This window comes from Quercus robur, chromosome 2 (genome assembly GCF_932294415.1).
Source record: "Quercus robur chromosome 2, dhQueRobu3.1, whole genome shotgun sequence".
Lineage (NCBI taxonomy): Eukaryota > Viridiplantae > Streptophyta > Magnoliopsida > Fagales > Fagaceae > Quercus > Quercus robur.
This window is the reverse complement of record NC_065535.1, coordinates 5,899,538-5,919,014: the sequence shown is the minus strand read 5'-3', so window position 1 is coordinate 5,919,014 and position 19,477 is coordinate 5,899,538. Positions and strand designations below refer to the sequence as shown.

At 31.0% G+C, this 19,477-nt stretch overlaps 2 protein-coding genes across 3 annotated transcripts in view; both read left to right on the top strand.

The window, feature by feature from the left end:
* Positions 1-98: 98 nt before the first annotated feature.
* LOC126711600 (26S proteasome non-ATPase regulatory subunit 14 homolog) overlaps positions 99-19,477 on the top strand; it is a 28,207-nt gene continuing 8,828 nt past the window's right edge. The window contains exon 1 of the mRNA XM_050411277.1: positions 99-235. Coding sequence (XP_050267234.1) covers positions 103-235 — 133 coding nt within the window. The 5' untranslated portion in view covers positions 99-102. The remainder of the gene's footprint in view (positions 236-19,477) is intronic.
* LOC126711509 (patatin-like protein 2) lies at positions 2,433-7,523 on the top strand. Of its 2 annotated transcripts, none has more exons than XM_050411273.1 (7): positions 2,433-2,581; positions 4,927-5,108; positions 5,232-5,421; positions 5,600-5,761; positions 5,918-6,220; positions 6,863-7,035; positions 7,157-7,523. In XM_050411273.1, the coding sequence occupies exons 2-7, from the start codon at positions 5,008-5,010 to the stop codon at positions 7,278-7,280; spliced, it is 1,053 nt and encodes a 350-aa protein (XP_050267230.1). In that variant the 5' UTR covers positions 2,433-2,581; positions 4,927-5,007; the 3' UTR covers positions 7,281-7,523. The 2 variants fall into 2 exon arrangements, with proteins under 2 accessions (XP_050267230.1, XP_050267229.1); XM_050411272.1 differs by lacking the exon at positions 2,433-2,581 and adding an exon at positions 4,430-4,756.

Genomic DNA, 19,477 nt, shown 5'->3' with positions numbered 1-19,477 from the left:
TAAGCCTTAGCCTTAGCCTAAGCAAAAGCTGAGCAGAGAGAGCATTAGAGAAATCTTGATAAGAAAGAAGACTCGGAAGAGAGAGAGAGACACACACACACTATGGAGAGATTGCAGCGAATGTTCGCCGGCGCCGGTGGTTGTTTGGGCCATCCGCCACCAGATTCACCGACTCTTGACTCGTCGGAGCAAGTCTATATCTCTTCCCTCGCTCTCCTCAAAATGCTCAAACACGGTACTCCTCTCTCTCTCTCTCTCTCTAGCTCTCTGTATATATTGAGGACTCTAATCATAATTACATGGAATCTTAAACCCTAACTGTTTGGTTATTCTGGTTTTTTGGTTTTCAATTTTAGGGTTTTGAGCTAGGTTTAGCTGTTTGTGTGTTTTTTTATTTCAATTTTTAGGGTTTTGTATCTGACGAGGGACGGACCCCTCAACCATCCCTATCCCAGCCGGCCAGCCTAGGAGGCAAGAGCCCATGTAAACCTAAAAAAAAAAAAAAAAAAAAAAAGAAGAAAACCCAGCAGTCCAAGACTCCAAAACCAAACGGAAAAGCGAAAAACGAAGGAAAAAAAGAAAAAAGAAAAGAAAGTGAGGGGCGAGAGACTTAGAGAGTACTCAGAGACGCTGCCCACGCCCACGCGAGAGAGACCCATCTTGCTACCCAGTACCCACGCCGCCATTACGCGAGACCCGTCCCTGTCAGCTGTCGCATACCCAAACCGGAAACGTCCACACCAACGCCGCCACGCGAGACCCATCTTGCTGCCGCCGCCGGTTGCTCCATCTGCCCAGCCCAGCTTCGTTGCTCCACTGCTCCAGCCTTCACAGTTCACAGGTATTTAATCTATCCTTTCCTTCAAAACCTAATATACTGATGAGTGATGAACTGATGTTAGTAATTCTGTGATTGTGAATTGAATCTATGCCTGACGGCCCTGACTGCCTGTGGTGTTTTTTTTTTTTTTCTTTTTTTTTTTTGGCTTTTTGGCTTTGTGACTCACTGTGACTCTATGTTTGTGACTCTCTCTCTTATATTATATAGATAAGAGAGATAGAGAGAGAGAGAGAGAGAGAGAGTAGAGTTGGTAGAGATTAGAGAATATATTAGTGTAGTCAGTAGCGTTTGTGTGTTTGTCTGGGCAATAGGGACAAGTGAGAAAAAGAAAGCTAAAGTAAAAGAAAAGTTTTTGTTAATAGGGCAGAAGGCTTTGTAAAAGAACGTTTTTTTGGACTTATTCATGTTGTGGACAATGCAGCTTTGACTCTAAAGAAGGGGAAATATTCTTTGTTATCTCAACATTGCTTAGATATACAAAATATTCAAGGGTAAGGATACGATAGAGCAAGCAACATGCGAGGTATGTGGAATGGGTTACAAGTTTTGATTTTGAATGGTTGTCCATATGCTTACCACATCCATTGTTTGCACATCACTTACAATTGGCATTAGTAAAAGCATCAAAACAAGTTGTCCCTGTTAGTGGGTTTTTTCTTAAATTGCTTTTGGTGATCAAAACTGTTAATGCTTCATGCAAGCGTAATGAGCAATTGAAAGTTGCCAATGCTAATGAAATAGCACGTTTGATTGATCTTGAAGAGCTTGAGACTGGAAGTGGACTTAATCAAATTGACACTTTACAATGACCTGTAGAAACATGTTGGAGTTCACATTTTAGATCAGTTTCTAGCTTATTAAGGATATTTACTTCAACTGTTGAAGTTTTACTAAATATAATTGATGATGCAAGTGATGGAGAACACTGAGCAGAAGCAGAGTCAGCTTATGATAGTTTAACTTCATTTGAATTTGTCTTCATCTTGCATCTTGAGAAGGAAACTATGGCGATCACTGATAAATTTTGTCAAGCTTTGTAAAGCCAATCTCAAGACATTTTAAATGTCATACATTTAGTTTCATCTACTAAAGCACTTATCCAAAAATTTAGAGATGATAGATGGGATGGCTTACTCACCACTGTGATATTATTTTGTGAGAAGCATTGCATTGATGTCCTAGATATGAATGCTTGCTATGTTGGGAGGTAAGGTCGAGCTCGTTATCAGCAAGATAACGTGCTATTTCATTTAGTTTGGATTCAATCATAGATGACTTTGAAGATTTGAAAGAGCGTCTAGTTCCCTTTTCATAGATGATTATATAATGTTTTGTGTCTTTTGTTTTTGTTGGTAAATGATTGTATCTTAATATATTAAGAAACAATGATTTTTGGGTATTTGTCTTGGTTGATAATTTATTAATACAATATGGATGCGTATTTGATTTTTTTTTTTTTTTTTTTTCTTTCGCTTATCTCCGGCCCCCAGCTTGAAATCCTGGGTCCGTCCTTGATAAGTACCAAAATTGTTAATGATTATGTATTATTGTGAATGATATAGGGAGAGCTGGGGTTCCCATGGAGGTTATGGGATTGATGCTTGAGGAGTTTGTGGATGAGTGCACTGTTTGTGTCGTGGATGTGTTTGCGATGCCGCAGAGTGGTACTAGTGTTAGTGTTGAAGTTGTCGATCACGTATTCCAAACTAACATGCTCGATATGCTTAAACAGACTGGACGGTAATTCATGTTTCTATTTTTGTGTATGTGAGATTTGATTTTTTTGTTATTGCTTGCTATTAGTGGAATGTGAAATCCTAAGCTTGCTTGGTAGATTTGTGGGTTATGGGTGTTTTGGGTTTTGCTTCTTCTTTTTAAATTGCAATTTGGGAGAATGTAACTAAATTTTGTTCAATTGGGCACTAGATTTATGGAGGATTTAAAGGTTAGACGATGGTTAAAAGAATTGCTATTGCGTGAAACCATCATTCAAAATTAATTAAGAACCATTAAAATTTAATGGCTTTATGTAGAAACATGAAATTTATGAAACTTCTATTTCCATAATTAGAATTTGTTGCTGTGGATTGGTGGGGTTTTAAAATACACCTTTTTTTGTTTTTTGTTTTTTTTTTTTTTTAATGATGGTCTTCTGTGATGTATGTTAATGCGTCTTTTTCAAATGTTGTCATCATGCTTATTCCTAATGTGATAAGGTCTAACAGGAAAGATATTATCAATTTTCATACTTAATTTGTTCCCTTCTCAAAACATAAATTAATCTTCTTCCTTCCTTGCTAGTATATTGCAGATAATTGTTTTAAAAATATTGCAGCAATACAAATATCAGTTAATACTAGATTGGAAATGCAGTAAGTCAAATACTGCCATAGAAAATTCTAAACAGGTGGTGCTAAATCAATGTTCCGGTCAAGAAAAAACTTAGTAAACTCTCAACATGAACTACTTACGGTTAGAATAATGATTAAATGATTTAATTCACCATTTTCCTAATAGTTTAAGTTTTAGAGACAAGTCGCATAATTTCATGCTGCAGTTCTTTCATTAATCTCTACTGTAATTTGTTTTTATTTTTCATTAATCTCTACTGAAGGTCCTAGAAATGATCAAGTTTTGAAAACAAAGCAGCCAATAAAATGATCAAGTTTTTACATTTCTCTTATGCAGCGCTTGACATTGAATGGTACACATGTTGAATTGTTGAATTCTAACAAGTACTCAGTTACTAGAATTGCCTTTGCAAGTTATCCTCTGATAATGGATATAATATTCTTCAAATTTAAAATTCCATTTGCCCTTTCTTCACATTTGTTTAACCAAAGAGAAAAGGAAGCATAACCTATACAACTCTCTAAAGTTTTGACTATGTCAACTGGGATATTTACCAAAACTAAGTATCATAGCTATAAGACTTCCGTTCCTTTTTGACAGAACAATCAAGCGGGTGTTTGGTAGAGGAGTTTGAGTAATGTTGTTTGGGTGTTTTTTATATACGTGTGGGTGAAAAAATATGTGAAAAAATATGTAATGTTGTTTAAAATGTGAAAATGTGTATTTGAACTAACTAACCAAACACCCCCCAAATCTTTTAAGAATGAATAACCATGCATGTCAGATTTGCAAAATGGTATAGATACATAGGGTCAATAATTCAACACGATTTGAAGACAAAATGCATAAGGCCAATAGAATTATTAAGTTTTTCACATTTCCTTTAAGCATTAGATGTAATTGAATTGTACACGTTTGTTTTAAATATTGAATTCTGACAAGTACCCCAAATGACTTTTCAATGATATGATCAACGGTTGGGGTGTATACGCGTTATTGAAATCCTACAATTCTTTTTGAAGTGGTCACCCGTACAATTCTCACTTACAGTGACCATAGCCTATAGGGACAATTTTTGTGACAAAGTAAGAGGCAATGCTTGTAATTCACACGAACTTTCCAATCACTACATTGGTTTATGAATTTTCTGTATATATGTATGTAAACAATATCAGAAAAGGTACAAGTTATCGGTCAAATTTGATACACTTTGATCCAATGACTTTCTTTTAAGGCTTATGACCCAATCCAATGACCTGGTTGAATCTTTGGACAAGGAGATGACTGAGGAGTGCTATAAATACACATACTTCCATGAAAAGAAGACATTTCAAGTCACATAATCCTCTCTTTTTAACTTCTTTAAAAGTTCATAGTTTCTCTAAATCTCTTAAATCCTCTCTATCTCTCCTTACCTGCATCTTTATCCCAATGGGCTCAACAAATGTACCCCTACAACCTCCAACTAATGGAAACCTAATCACTGTTCTCAGCATTGATGGTGGTGGAATAAGAGGGGTTATCCCAGGAACTATCCTTAGTTTTTTAGAATCTGAACTTCAGGTAGAAAAATATATTATATATTAATCATACATGTTTCATGCCACAAACCTAAAGAAATTCAATGCTTTTTTTCATTCACTAGCGAAGTTCTGCTTTGTTAAATCATTTATAAGGGTTCAACATGCAATCTTTTCATGTACTTACTCTATATTTGCTTATGTATGGTGCAGAAACTGGATGGTGAAGATGCAAGAATAGCAGATTATTTTGATGTTATCTCAGGAACAAGCACAGGTGGTCTTGTCACCGCCATGCTAGCTGCTCCAGATGAAAATAACCGACCTGTCTTTGCTGCCAAGGATATCAAAGATTTCTACCTAAACCACTGCCCTCATATCTTCCCACAGAACTGGTAAGAATTAGAGTATGAGATATAAAAATATCATTAGTGTGTGTATATATATATCTGTTTGATTATTGACCTGACCCCATTTGTTTTGGTTTTTAACATGATATCATTTTTTCCAAATTGCAGTTGTCCAGTACTTCCTCATCTTACAAAGATTATCAAAGCTCTAGCTGGACCAAAGTATGATGGGAAATATCTGCATAACCTTGTTAAGGAAAAACTAGGACATACAAAATTGGAAAAGACATTGACTAATGTTGTTATTCCAACATTTGACATCAAAAGACTCCAGCCAACCATTTTTTCTAGCTATGAGGTTTGTCTTCTTCTCATTAAAATGGTTTTTTAATTGGTTAATTGCCCCAGTACTTTTTTTTTCTTCTTTAATATCCACAATATATGTAGTGGTTCAGATTAACCCTGGATAAGAAAGTGACTGCTAATGATGGGGCTGAATTGTACTAACATTTACTCTGATTTGGTTATGAAAACAGGTAAAGAACAACCCAAGCATGAATGCCTTACTCTCAGATATTTGCATAGCAACCTCTGCTGCCCCAACTTATCTTCCAACTTATTACTTTGAAACTGTAGACCCCGAGGGTTTTGTGAGAGAATTTAACCTTACAGATGGTGGTGTTGCTGCTAATAATCCGGTATATGTCTTTTTCAAACTTCACATGACTCCTAATGATTATTATTATATATAATAAATTTCCTAATTTTTTTTTTTAATTATAAACCTGTTTAAAAAATAATAAATTTAACTATTTAACCATTATTCTAGTATTACTAAATTGGTGCAATTTCAGGCTTTACTTGCCATTGGTGAAGTGACAAAGCAGATCATTCGAGGAAGTTCTAACTTCTTTCCAATAAAACCAATGGACTATGGAAGGTTTCTAGTGATATCATTAGGAACTGGCTCACAAAAAGCCGAAGGAAAATACAGGTCACACCAGGCATCTAAGTGGGGCCTGCTAGACTGGTTAACAAGTGGTGGTTCCATCCCAATTATTGATGTATTTTCTCATGCAAGTGCAGACATGGTTGATGTCCACCTCTCTGTGGTTTTTCAAGCCCTTCATTCTGAGGAAAAGTACCTGCGGATTCAGGTACATATATATCATTCAGACCTTCCATACATAAGAAAATAATACAACTATTACCAATTTTATTACCAAAAAAAAAAAAATTAATAACTTACATGTCAATGAATGCAATTAATGACACATCAATAATATAGTAATAAATAAATTTTTTAATCTCTCTTTGGGTGAGACTAGGAGTTAGTACATATTTTGTTACACAAATCCTGTAAATCGATGTTCACCAATCACGTTCTTCTATGGGCATAACAAAATTTCACAACATTTTCTCTACAAGTTGAGGTGCCAAGTCATCATAGGTCAAAATAAAATAAGATTATACACAAATCCACTACAACTAAAAATAAATGTATCATAAGAATATTGTGAGATTTTTATTGTGTATCAAGACTTTCTCGTCATGAATTAAAAAATTGATTCAAACATTTATTTATTATATGTTGAAGTGACCATGATCACATTTATTATGACGACATTAGTGTGAAAACATTTATAGTAAAATTAATAAAAATTTTGATATTTTTCTTACATTTTTTGTTTTGTATTTAAGAATTGACACATTGTTAATGTAATAAAATTCATGATATAAAAGTCAAAAGTTCTTGTTCACTTAATTAACATAGGCACGTTTGAATCAAAACAATGCAGGACGATACTTTGGTTGGGACAGTAACTTCTGTGGACGTGGCTACAAAACAAAATTTGGATGATCTTGTGAAAGTTGGTGAAGAGTTGCTAAAGAAACCAGTTGCTAGGGTGAACTTGGAGACAGGAGTTTATGAGGCTTGTAACCATGAAACTAATGAAGCTGCTCTCACAAGGTACTAAAAATAAATATATCAAACTGTTATTATACATATTCGACAATTTCTTTAGAAAAAAGTTTTGTTTTTAGTTTTCACATTAAGCTAATGCAAAAGCATATAATTAATGTTGTTGCAGGTTTGCAAAATTACTCTCCCAAGAAAGGCACCTTCGCCATGCAAGGTCCCCCGCTGGACATGCTCATGATCATCAAGCCACCAGTACTCACAAAACAAATGGTCTTACTAGACTAAGCATATAATTTTTTTGCTAATGTTGTATTAAGGGTTGAGATTATATATAATGCATCAATACACTGGACATATTAAAATGCAGACACATGTTTGTATGCTAACATGTCTAGTATATTAGTGCATTGGATATAAACCGTATCTTTGTATTAAAGTGTTGTAACATCAAGAATGGGCCATTTACCAAATCCAGATATTTCCAAAACTAGTTGAAATTATTTAAGCATGCTGTCAGCTTTGAAAAGCTGTTTCTACTTTGTAGTTTGTAGTGAGCATTATTCATACCCGTTATACATTCAATTTTTTTTGTCCTGAGAGCGTTATCCATACCCATTGTACATTCAATTTTGTGTACGAACATACATGGGCCATGAAATATTCAAAGAATTGGGCGAAAATAGTCAAATATCACGTTTTGGCAAAATTTGTTGCAAATTAATACTGATTCGGAAATATTTAGCAAACTATCATTTTTTTACTACTCGAGTTTTACAAAATTGAGTTCTAAATAATACTCTAGTTCAGTGAACTTAAGTTCCTAGGTGAGTCGCAAGCATGACATTGTTGACTTGAAATTTGTGTAATTAAAAAAGTAATATGGTACTCCATATTACGGAAATTGAGTACTTCTTTATAGTACTCAAGCTTAACAAAGTCGAGTACTTTGGGTTTTTTTTTTTGGTACAAAACTTTTATTTATTTCATCTTTAATTGCTTGTGATTGTTATGGCCATCAAACTAAGTACAGTGTTTGGACTTGAAATAGTTCATTTGCAAGTAACTGGAATTGCAATTAGCTAAGCACAAAGTAATTGGAGTTGCTTGCTCATTTACTCACACAGTTCTTTAAGACTGCACTTAGTCCTCACTTTCTTTGGGACTTCACTTCTTGCTCACTGGCCAAATGGCCTCTCCTTTCTTTTCTTCCTTTCCTTCTTTTCTTCCTTTCACACTCTTGACATCAAATCACAATAAATGCAACTCACTTGCCTTGACTTTGCTTTAGCTGCTTTCTTTTTCCTTCAGCTCTCCCTTAGGCCAAATAGCCTTAATGCATAAGCCCCTTTCTTTTCTTCTTTTTCTCCTTAGCATGTCCAACACACCTAAGTCACTACCCAAGAAGAAAATAGGCTTACTCTTGTGGCTTGTCCAACCACCTCTTTAATGAGGTGTTTATCAAGTGTGGGCTGGATCCACGGTGCTATGATGCACCCAACATGGTGGACACAACGATCACAAGCAATTGAAAATGAAATAAGTAAAAGTTTTGTACGAAACAAAAAGTAGAAAAAAAAATACTTGACTTTGTTAAGCTCGAGTATTATAAAGAAGTAATCGATTTCCACAATATCAAGTACCACATTGTTTTTTTAATCCCTTAAGTTCCAGGTCAATAGTGTCACACTGGCGACTCGCCTAGGAACTTGAGTTCACTAAACTCGAGTACTATTTAGAACTCAATTTTTTTAAACTCGAGGACTAAAAAAGTAGTATATGGCTAAATATTTCCGAAATAATGCTAGTTTGCCACAAGTTTTGTCAAAACGTGGTATTTGACTATTTTCACCCAGAGAACTGTATATAAACAGCACTCATTAGCCAACCATAACAATTAACAATCAATGTTGAGCTACATAATAATCCCACTGGATACGATAATTGAGTGTATTAATTGGCTTTGTGTAACATTGTCAAATAAATACATCATAAAAGAATCAACTGCGCATGAGTTTATAACAAGGGTCATGTTAACGGTACTTTTAGAACAATTGTTAATAATTCATATTAATATATACTCTTAGGGCAATTTTTTTTTGTTTTTTGTTTTTTTTTTTTTTATAAAAGATAATTTCAACCTATGGCATCCTCTTCTATTGATAACTCTTTATCATTAAACCAAGACACCAATTGGATTTTGATGTAGGCATGGATTAAATCTCAGATCTCTTATTATCAGTGACTTTACTAATTGAGTTAACTGAAACCCTCCTCTTAGGGTAATTATTAATAAATCATAATATGAAAGTTTTAACACTACTTTCATGGAAAATATAAAAACATGTCAACAACATTTATTGTTATTTTATTATTTTCCAAATAAAATGTTTCTAAAAATAATTCATAAACCAATGCTCTAACCAATGCCCTTAAAGCATTAGTTAACATTTCTCATTGTTAATAAACCATATTATGAAAGTTTTGACATCATTTTTATTGAAAATATAAAATGTTATCAAGAAAATTAATTATTTTACTATTTTCTCATAAAATAGTTCCTAAACCAATACCTTATTGCATTTTTTAACATTTCCATATAATCAAAGTGGGGGCATTACACTGGTGGAAGGGTGTTTTTTTTTTTTTTTTTTTGTCAATTGAAATTAGTGTGCGTTTGGGATGAGCTGAATTTTTCAGCTTATCTCCACTTTCAGTTTATTTTTGTTACTATTCGTGAGTCTCACTACACTTTTTAATACTATTAATGAGTCCCACTGTACTATTCAGCTTATTTTTTAACTTTTTTTCTACACTTTCAACAAAAAATTTTCAATTTTAACTAAATAAGTTGTTCCAAACAGACATTACATGTGGTTGATGGTGATTTTTCTATATGATGAATAAATAACTTTTTAGCTTTATCTCACATATGACATAGACTATGCAAATCAACTACTAGAAACTACATGATACCCAAATGAATGCAAATTCCTTTTTTAATCCTACTTCATAGTATATGTCTATATATGTATATTAATCTCTTTTTTTTGGGGTATATTTTTTATTATCCTCAACACACTTTTTTAAATTTTCAATGAAAGTAAGGGCTTCCAACAATATTATGCTCATTGCTTGAGGATAGGCTTTTTTTTTTTCCCATTAAGAGTAAGGGAAAAGTATTTGATACTCCTGATATACAATGACATGTTGCTCATTCCTCTAGAAGTACCTAATAATTAATCAAGAGTAAGGGCATACTCTCTTTACTAAGAATATATTATGCAATTTTTCTCATTTTTAGATATTTTGTCATCTCTAATGTTAAATTATTAATTGTCTTAAAAGTTTAATCTATTAGGAAAACTTGAATCTAATCATTTAACCATAATTTTAATATTTCCCCTCACATGTGGCCCTAAACTCCTCCTTCCCCCCCTTAATAAGTGTGGCCCAATATGTGAGATTTTTAATATTTTAAATGAAAGGTAGAGTAAAACCAAATATCAAATTTATGATCTCTTGCTTTGATACTATATTAAATTATTAATAGTCCCAAAAGCTTAAACAATTAAGAAATGATGAATTTAATCATTTAACTATAATTCTAACATCAAATATCAGTCTATTGCGAGAAAGTGTCTCTGGGTGACACTTCCACACAAGATTGATTATAAAAATTATTATTGGTTTTTGAAAGATTTCCAAATAATTAATGAAAAGAAAAAGAAAAAGACAAACCCAACACATGAGAAGAACACTAGTAATTTATGTGGCTCGACAATAACCTACGTCCACAAGTAGTAGCAGATGAATTCACTATATCAAAAAGAGATTACTAAAAGTATACAGACTCAAATAGGACTCACAAATAATAAAATCTATATAAGGCTCTCTCAAATTAATTCAAATTAGGTTGTAACATCATGTATATGTATGGATACATTTGAAAATATACAGTAAGATGCATAATATAATTCCTATATATATAATTTAAATACTATTAATAGCCATCTTTATATTTTGTTAACTCTTTAAAAAATTTTGTAAGGATATTATTAAGTATAAAATGCAAATTGTCATTTTTTTAAAAAAATAAATAAAATTATTGTGAAGCATTTTTTTTTTAGATTCTTTTTTTTTTTTTTTTGTACTTAATAACTCACTTAGATGAATATTTATGATGTGATCTCACATTTGATTCTAAAATTAAGAAATAAAACTCTTTAAGAATAAATAAATTAGGACATATTGCGCAAAATTAGAACTCTAATTAGGAATTTTAATTTGAGTTTCTCTCAGTTTCACATCATATACTATATAATAAAAGTTAGGCATAGAAACTGTAGTTGCGCCAAGTGGCTGCACTAAATTGCAGAAATTTTTTTAGAATTTTAAAAAAATTAATATAATTTTTTTTGTACTTATCTTCTTCTCCTATAATTTCTAAATTGATAAAAATCTTAATTTGATTACAATCCAAACTATTCATCTAATCCTTTTATTATTATAATTTATATGTTGATAAAAAATTTTAATTTGATTACAATTCAAACTCTTCATCTAATCCTTTTTTTTTTTTTATATTACTACGTGTGAAAAAAAAAAAAAAAAAAAAAAAAAAAAAAAAAAAATCGCTCTCAAAGTGATAGAAAAAATAAACAGGTTTATTCTTTATTGCTTTTCTAAATTTATATCTTAATTTATAATTTGTGTTAATTTCTTAATTTTAAATTATGAATAATTTTGATTATATTCTTTATATTGAATGTAAATTATCGTTTATAGGTTTTTGGTTGTGTTATATTCTTTGGAAAAAAAGGAATAAAATAAAATAAAAGAATTTATATAAATTTGGCAACAGAGCTAAATAGATAAGGCTAAGAAATGTTTACTAATAATAATTTTATTAGTAACTTTTTTTAACATGATTAAAAAAAAATGAATAGAGAGATAATTTATTAACGTGATTTAAACTCTTCTAAAACTTTTTTAAGGGGTTGGTTTAAAAAAATTGCAAAGTAATTTTCTAATTATTAACTACTATGCGCTAACTTCTAACTACCAAAACCCACAATTGAAATACTAATCCATATGAGATACCACTTCCAAAGATTAATATCTTAGCTATTATATATTAACGCTAACTTATATATATATATATATATATATATATAAAGAGGGGTTTTCAACCTCCTTGCAAAAAAAAAAAAGGACTATAACAAGAATTAGCTAAACAAGGATAATATTACACCACCTCTTTTCTACAATATATGTTAAATTCAAATCATTTTTCACGCATATTCACACGCTACACAAAGGAATTATAATAAGAATTAACTAGATAGAGGTAAGACTACACCACCTCTTTTCTACAATATATGTTAAATTCAGATCATTTTTCATACATATTCACACGCTACACAAAGGAATTATAATAAGAATTAACTAGACAGGGGTAAGACTACACCACCTCTTTTCTACAATAAATATTAAATTTAGATTATTTTTCATGCATATACACACACATGGAGCATGCAACGCACAAGACTTAAACTTGGTAGGGTGAAACTCACTCGAGTTCCAATGCCTTCTTCCATGCTTTCAAGGACAAAAATTAAATTCTCATGTGAGTCTCTCTCTACTTCAAATTTTTAAATGTTTAATAATTTAGATTGTTCTTAATTATTGAATTGAGGTTTCACTTAAACATTATTTCAATTATTGTTTCGAATAGTTTTTAATTATTAAATTTAAGGGTTTTCCATTTAAATATATGTTATTAATTGAGACTTAAAGTTCAATGTATTATTGAAAATCATTTTATATATATATATATATATATATATTTTAGGTACCTCTACCATCTTCCATTCAATTATATATATGCATATTATTATACCTTAGTTTCACACAACATGCATTCATTATGTAACTTAAAAGTAAAATATTTATTTATTTTTATTATTTATTTTAAGTAAATTAATAAAAAAATTATTTTTCTAGATAGGGATAAGACTACACCATCTCTTTTCTACAATATATGTTAAATTCAGATAATTTTTCATGCATATTCACACGCCACACGAAGGAATTATAATAAGAATTAGCTAGATAGAGGTAAGACTACACCACCTCTTTTCTACAATATATGTTAAATTCAGATCATTTTTCATGCATATTCACACGCTACACAAAGGAATTATAATAAGAATTACTTAGATAGGGGTAAGACTACTCCACTTCTTTTCTACAATAAATATTAAATTTAGATAATTTTTCATGCATATACACACATGTAGCATGCAACACACAAGACTTAAACTTGGTAGGGAGAAACTCACTCGAGTTTCAGTGTCTTCTTCCATGCTTTCAAGGACAAAAATTAAATTCTCATTTGAGTCTCTCTCTACTTCAAATTTTTAAATGTTTAATAATTTAGATTGTTCTTAATTATTGAATTGAGGTTTCACTTAAACATTATTTCAATTATTGTTTTGAATAGTTTTTAATTATTAAATTCAATGGTTTTCCATTTAAATATATGTGATTAATTGAGCCTTAAAGTTCAATGTATTATTGAAAATCATTTTATATATATATATATAGATATATATATATATATTTTAGGTACCTCTACCATCTTCCATTCAATTATATATATATATATATATATGCATATTATGATACCTTAGTTTCAAACAACATGCATTCATTATGTAATTTAAAAGTAAATTAATAAAAAAATTATTTTCCTAAATAGGGATAAGACTACACCACCTCTTTTCTACAATATATGTTAAATTTGGATAATTTTTCATGCATATTCACACGCTACACGAAGGAATTGTAATAAGAATTAGCTAGATAGAGATAAGACTACACCACCTCTTTTCTACAATATATGTTAAATTCAAATCATTTTTCATGCATATTCACACGCTACACAAAGGAATTATAATAAGATTTACCTAGACTAGGGTAAGACTACTCCATCTCTTTTCTACAATAAATATTAAATTTAGATAATTTTTTATGCATATACACACACATGTAGCATGCAACGCACAAGACTTAAACTTTAAGTTTAAACTTAAACTTGGTAGGGTGAAACTCACTCGAGTTTCAGTGCCTTCTTCCATGCTTTCAAGGACAAAAATTAAATTCTCATGTGAGTCTTTCTCTACTTCAAATTTTTAAATGTTTAATAATTTAGATTGTTCTTAATTATTGAATTGAGGTTTCACTTAAACATTATTTCAATTATTGTTTCGAATAGTTTTTAATTATTAAATTCAAGAGTTTTCCATTTAAATATATGTGATTAATTAAGCCTTAAAGGTTTTTTTTTTAGAGAGTTTCAACTTATGGCGTCTACTCCTGATGATAGCTTTTTATCATCAAACCAAGACACCAATCAGTTTTTGGTGTAAGTGAGGATTGAACTCTAGATCTCTTATACAATCATCAGAAATTTTACCAGTTGAGCTAACTGGAATCCACGAGCCTTAAAGTTCAATGTATTATTGAAAATCATTTTTTATATATATTTTAGGTACCTTTACCATCTTCCATTCAATTATATATATATATATATATGCATATTATGATACCTTAGTTTCACACAACATGCATTCATTATGTAACTCAAAAGTAAAATATTCATTTATTTTTATTATTTATTTTAATTAAATTAATAAAAAAATTATTTACATATAAATTTTGATTAAACCGTGCATCGCACGGACATAATGCTAGTATTACTATATATATATATATATAGATTCCCTTCTTACGTGGGATGACTCTTGGGTAAAGCCAACAAACCTTTGTTTCTATTGTCTATTTAATTATAAGATTTTAATTCCTATTTTTTTGGTGGTCAAAGAGTATATTTTCTTGGTGGTTAATGAATACTTTTCTTGGACAAAGAAAAAATGCTATGATAAAGTCAAATTAGAATTTTAGACTTATCTTACTAATAAATCTCCATATCACCTTATCAACTCCATATAATAAATCACAAGACTCACAAACTAAGCCAATCTCTACAACACGGCAACACCCACCACATTGCCGTGTCTATCTATTCATCATAGATATAAAGTCCATCTTCTTACTGAGCCCCATCCATCAACGTCATGAATGTTACAGGGCTTAGAAAAATCAATTACGAAGATTTTGTAAAGTTTTAAAAGGAAAACGATAGTTTAACCACCGAAAACAGTACTTCAAAAATCTAGAAACAAAGATCTTTTTTTTTTTTTTTTTAAGAGAAAAAATCTTAATTATGTTTGTGCATGGATGGAGAGGTTCAGCATTTAAAAAATAATAATAATAATAATAATAATAATAATAATAATAATAATAATAAGATTGGTGAAGGAGAGAAAAAAAATTAAGTCATGCTTGAAATTGAAAAGTTTTTTTTTTTTTTTTAATAAAAGGAAAAAAGAAGAAAAGATTGATGATATATATGCCATAAAATAAAACAAAACGTAAGCATTTACATATATAAGAACATGTGAGTATTTGTCGTCTCTTCACTTGACATGAATATGATTGATAAGAACACTGAAAAAGTTTAAAACTATACGTTTTAAGAATCATAAAGATTAATATAATCCATACCATTTTTAAAAAAATAAAATTGCGGTGACTTTTTGAATGCAAGATGCCAAGAGTACTGACCCTTTCATGTGAGACAATTTTCAATTCCTCTGCCTAATAATTCTTTTGGTCTGATCAAAAAAATAATAATAATAATTCTTTTGGTGAAAGGGAAAAGTTTTTGTCCCATGCGGAAATAACTCACCCTATGGGACCTCCAATAAGACGTGTGTGATGATTTTTCAATCTAAAATTAATATGGGTTTAGATTTTTAGAATAACTAGTCGCTAACCCTCGTGCGATGCACGGAAAAATTATTGACTCTGAAAAAAAATCCAACAATGAGTAAATAGACATTTTGCTAGTTAGTAATTTTTTTTTTTTTTAATGAAGAAATATTTAACTCCTTTACTTTTCCATAGTTTAGAAGTGTTGTCTAACATTGAACGTTATTGAGTTGCAAATGCATAGTTACCAAAACCTACAAAGTAATTTACAATTCTTAAATTAATAAAGCAAAACTCTCAATAGTTATACACACACACACTCAAAACTAATATAAACTGTAAATATATAAACAAAGACCCTGGTAGGAAGACACACCAAGTTTCAAATTTGAGTAACAATATGACTTTCTCTTAGTTATAACAATATAGACAATTCAAAACATGGAACAATATCAAAATTATAGTACCTAATTCCATTATCTTTTATGTTGAATCCAAATAAATAATTAATCAACCAAAAATCATAGCTTTAAATAAGAAAACAAAAAATCACATGAACCTAAATAAAAAGCATTTAAGGTCAAGAATTAAGATCAATCTACTGAGACACAAATACCAAAAACCCCAAGACTTAAAATTTCAAAATTTATAGAATCCCCAAATACTATTTCAAAACCAAACCAAATTCAACAAATTTATATAAAACATACCAAATAAAAATTTATCGTTCCTAGGTTGGAAGACATAGGTTGTAGCTTTGATTTTTCTCCAAAAAAATAGAGATGCTTTATCTACCATGTACAATAAATAAATAAATAAATAATTAGTAGAAATTTTAACCCACGAAAACAATGTCAATATAAATATGGAGATTAACCCAAATACTCAAAAGAAAATCAATCCTAAAATAACAAAAGAATAAGATAGAGAAAAAAATCTCAAGCACATATGAAAGCAAATAAAAAATTCGACATAAAAGATTAAAAACAATCACAGGTGCAAAATCAAACGTACCTATTTCAAATATCCGACATGTTCACTAGAACCAAATGGAGTAACAGAAGAATTAAAAGAACTTAGATTAGAAAAAATATATATAATGTAGATGAAAAAAAAGGGTACCAAGCTTAAGACGTGAGACTTGAGGCAAAGCAATAATTCAATACCATAGCAAAATTAAACCATGAAAAAAGAATACCATAGGTATTATATGGTTGCATGGAGCCATGCTTGAGCTTTGAGCATGTTAGCAACAGCCAGCCACACCAACTTCATTGTATGTCTAATTCTATTAGCAGTGGCAAAAGCAAAAGCCAAAAATAAAAATCCTAAATATAGCTCTTTCAATTATCATGGCTCTTCATTCTTTTTCAACGTATACATTGTTGTTATTGTATATTATATATATATATATATATATATTTATTTATTTATAGTTGTAGGACGGTGGATAATTTGTTGAGTTGTAATCAGTTTTCAACTCTACTTTGGTTAACGTATTGGTTTCCTACTATTATTAGACAACGTATGGGAATAATTTTTGGTTTCCAACTCTCTTTAGGCAACGTATGGGATAAATAAATGTTAAATAATTTTATTTTAAAAAAATAATAATGATGTGGTGACGTGGAAAATTGTGGGAGTTTCAAAAGTTTCGGTTTTATATATATATATATATATATAGATTAGGACTTTTTTAGAATTCTTTCTAGAGTCAAGATTTAAGATTGTGATTATTGATAGAAAATCAAACAAAAGAGCATGAGATATTTTATTTGTGATGGAACAGATACTTTTTTTTTTCTTTTTGAGAATGGGAACAGGTATGGTGTACCATTTGATGGAATAGTATGGTGTAACATTTGTGTGGGTCCTTTTTTTTCTTTGTAAACAGTACACAGGCCCAAGTAAAGAAGCATGGATCTTGAGCTTGATGCTTTATGCTTTAGCAAAGTAGGTTTGGTTCACCGCAGCTAAATTGAGCTGATTTTGAACCAACTGATGCACAAAGCGCGAATCCTACAACAAATACATATTAACGTACAAAATATATATGTGCATTTAATAGCAAAGAACAGTAAAGAACAAAATAATGAGGAAGAAAGGCAAAATAATGAAATATTTCATTATTCTCTTAATTTTGTAATACATCACGCTCACTAGGACATATTACAAGGTCCAAATAAGTTCAAAAATCACAAACTTAGATGGCTCTTCAGGCCTCTAAGACTTGCGAAGTTTGAATCCCTTTAAATTCAAGTGTATTCTCTAGTGGTTGTTTGAGGATCCCGGACAGTGTTTTCCCTCTCTTTTCTTCTTTTTGAATTCTGCCAGAGCTTTCTAAAGGATTTTTCACTCTAATTCTACTGTTGCTGAAAAACGCCCTTCACCGTTGGCTGCCCCTCCTTTTATAGTGTCATCCTAGAGTTTCTGGGGTACCATTGATTCCCTCTATTTACTCTCCTAGGTACCAGAACCAATGTTGTGTTAACAACATTGGTGGCTGGTCACTTCCTCATTTTTCACTATCTCCTTCTTTTGAGGTTCTCTCTTTAAAAACCCCTAGTTGACTTTCTCGTTTTGGGGGGTCTTAGAGGGTTAACCTTTGATATTTCCTTTTCCAAGGCTTCTAAATTCCACATTTCAAACCCACCTTTTGGTTGCTTTCCCCTTTGTCATTTTTCCTAAATGGGCTAATTCCTTTCTACCAGGCTAAAAGATCTCCAGCCACCTTCCTTCATGGTCCATCTTCCTAGGTTCCTTGAGGTACCAGACCCTTACTCATGAGTTGTTGGTTCCTAAGTCTTCTGATCATTTTTCTACACATTAGGTGGCTAATGGGACATATCTGCCCTCGTTCTTCATGTTTCTGGGCATGCCCCCCTTGAACTGTCTCAGTTTCAACCTGGCCTTGTTACACATCACGAGGATCCCAAGCTCCTGGGAATCCCTAGGTATGTTGGTCCAGTATTTCTCCTTGGGCTCCCCAGTGATTTTCTTACCTTTGAGGGCTGGGCTGGACTTCTTCTTTCCTTTGTTTCGTGAGGTCCAAAGTTTGCCCATCCATGGACTTAGGTTGCTTCCTATGGACCCTTAATAGATTTGGGCCTCCCCTTTAATATTGAAAGCTTGAATGTTTTCTAGATTTCAATCATTTGTGTTGTTTTCGGCTTCGGTACAACATTGTGATTTTTTGGACCTTAGCACCATTTAAAAAAAAAAATTTAAATGAAACATAACTTTGACTTCTTTTTTTGTTCATACGTAGATAAGTCATACTATTTCTATATTGAAGAGTAAAGACTATTGGATTTTTGAATAGTATACAAGGGCGGCAGGGGTTCAAATCAACCTTTGACCTGGCCAAAAACCAAAAATTATAAATAAAAAATATATATTTTTTGTTTTGACCATTAAAATAAAATTTTTAACATTCTAATGCTAAATTTTGTTTAATCCCAATTGAAATAAGGTTGAATATAATTATTTTAGTGTTATTTTCACAATAATTTTACAATAAAAGTTAAATGGCAAGTTTTAATTGGTTTTTATCTAAACCCACAAATGACATCACTTTTTTATATATCTTTAACAACTTGCCACATAAATTTTGTTGTGAAAGTGTTTTGTAGTAGTTAGTTGTATTCTTAAAACT

Coding starts and splice junctions, on each gene's coding strand:
- LOC126711509 (XM_050411272.1), top strand. CDS start 4,508: ATGAAAAGAAGACATTTCAAGTCACATAATCCTCTCTTTTTAACTTCT. Junction 5,109..5,231: donor CATATCTTCCCACAGAACTG/GTAAGAATTAGA, acceptor TCCAAATTGCAG/TTGTCCAGTACTTCCTCATC. Junction 5,762..5,917: donor GTGTTGCTGCTAATAATCCG/GTATATGTCTTT, acceptor GTGCAATTTCAG/GCTTTACTTGCCATTGGTGA.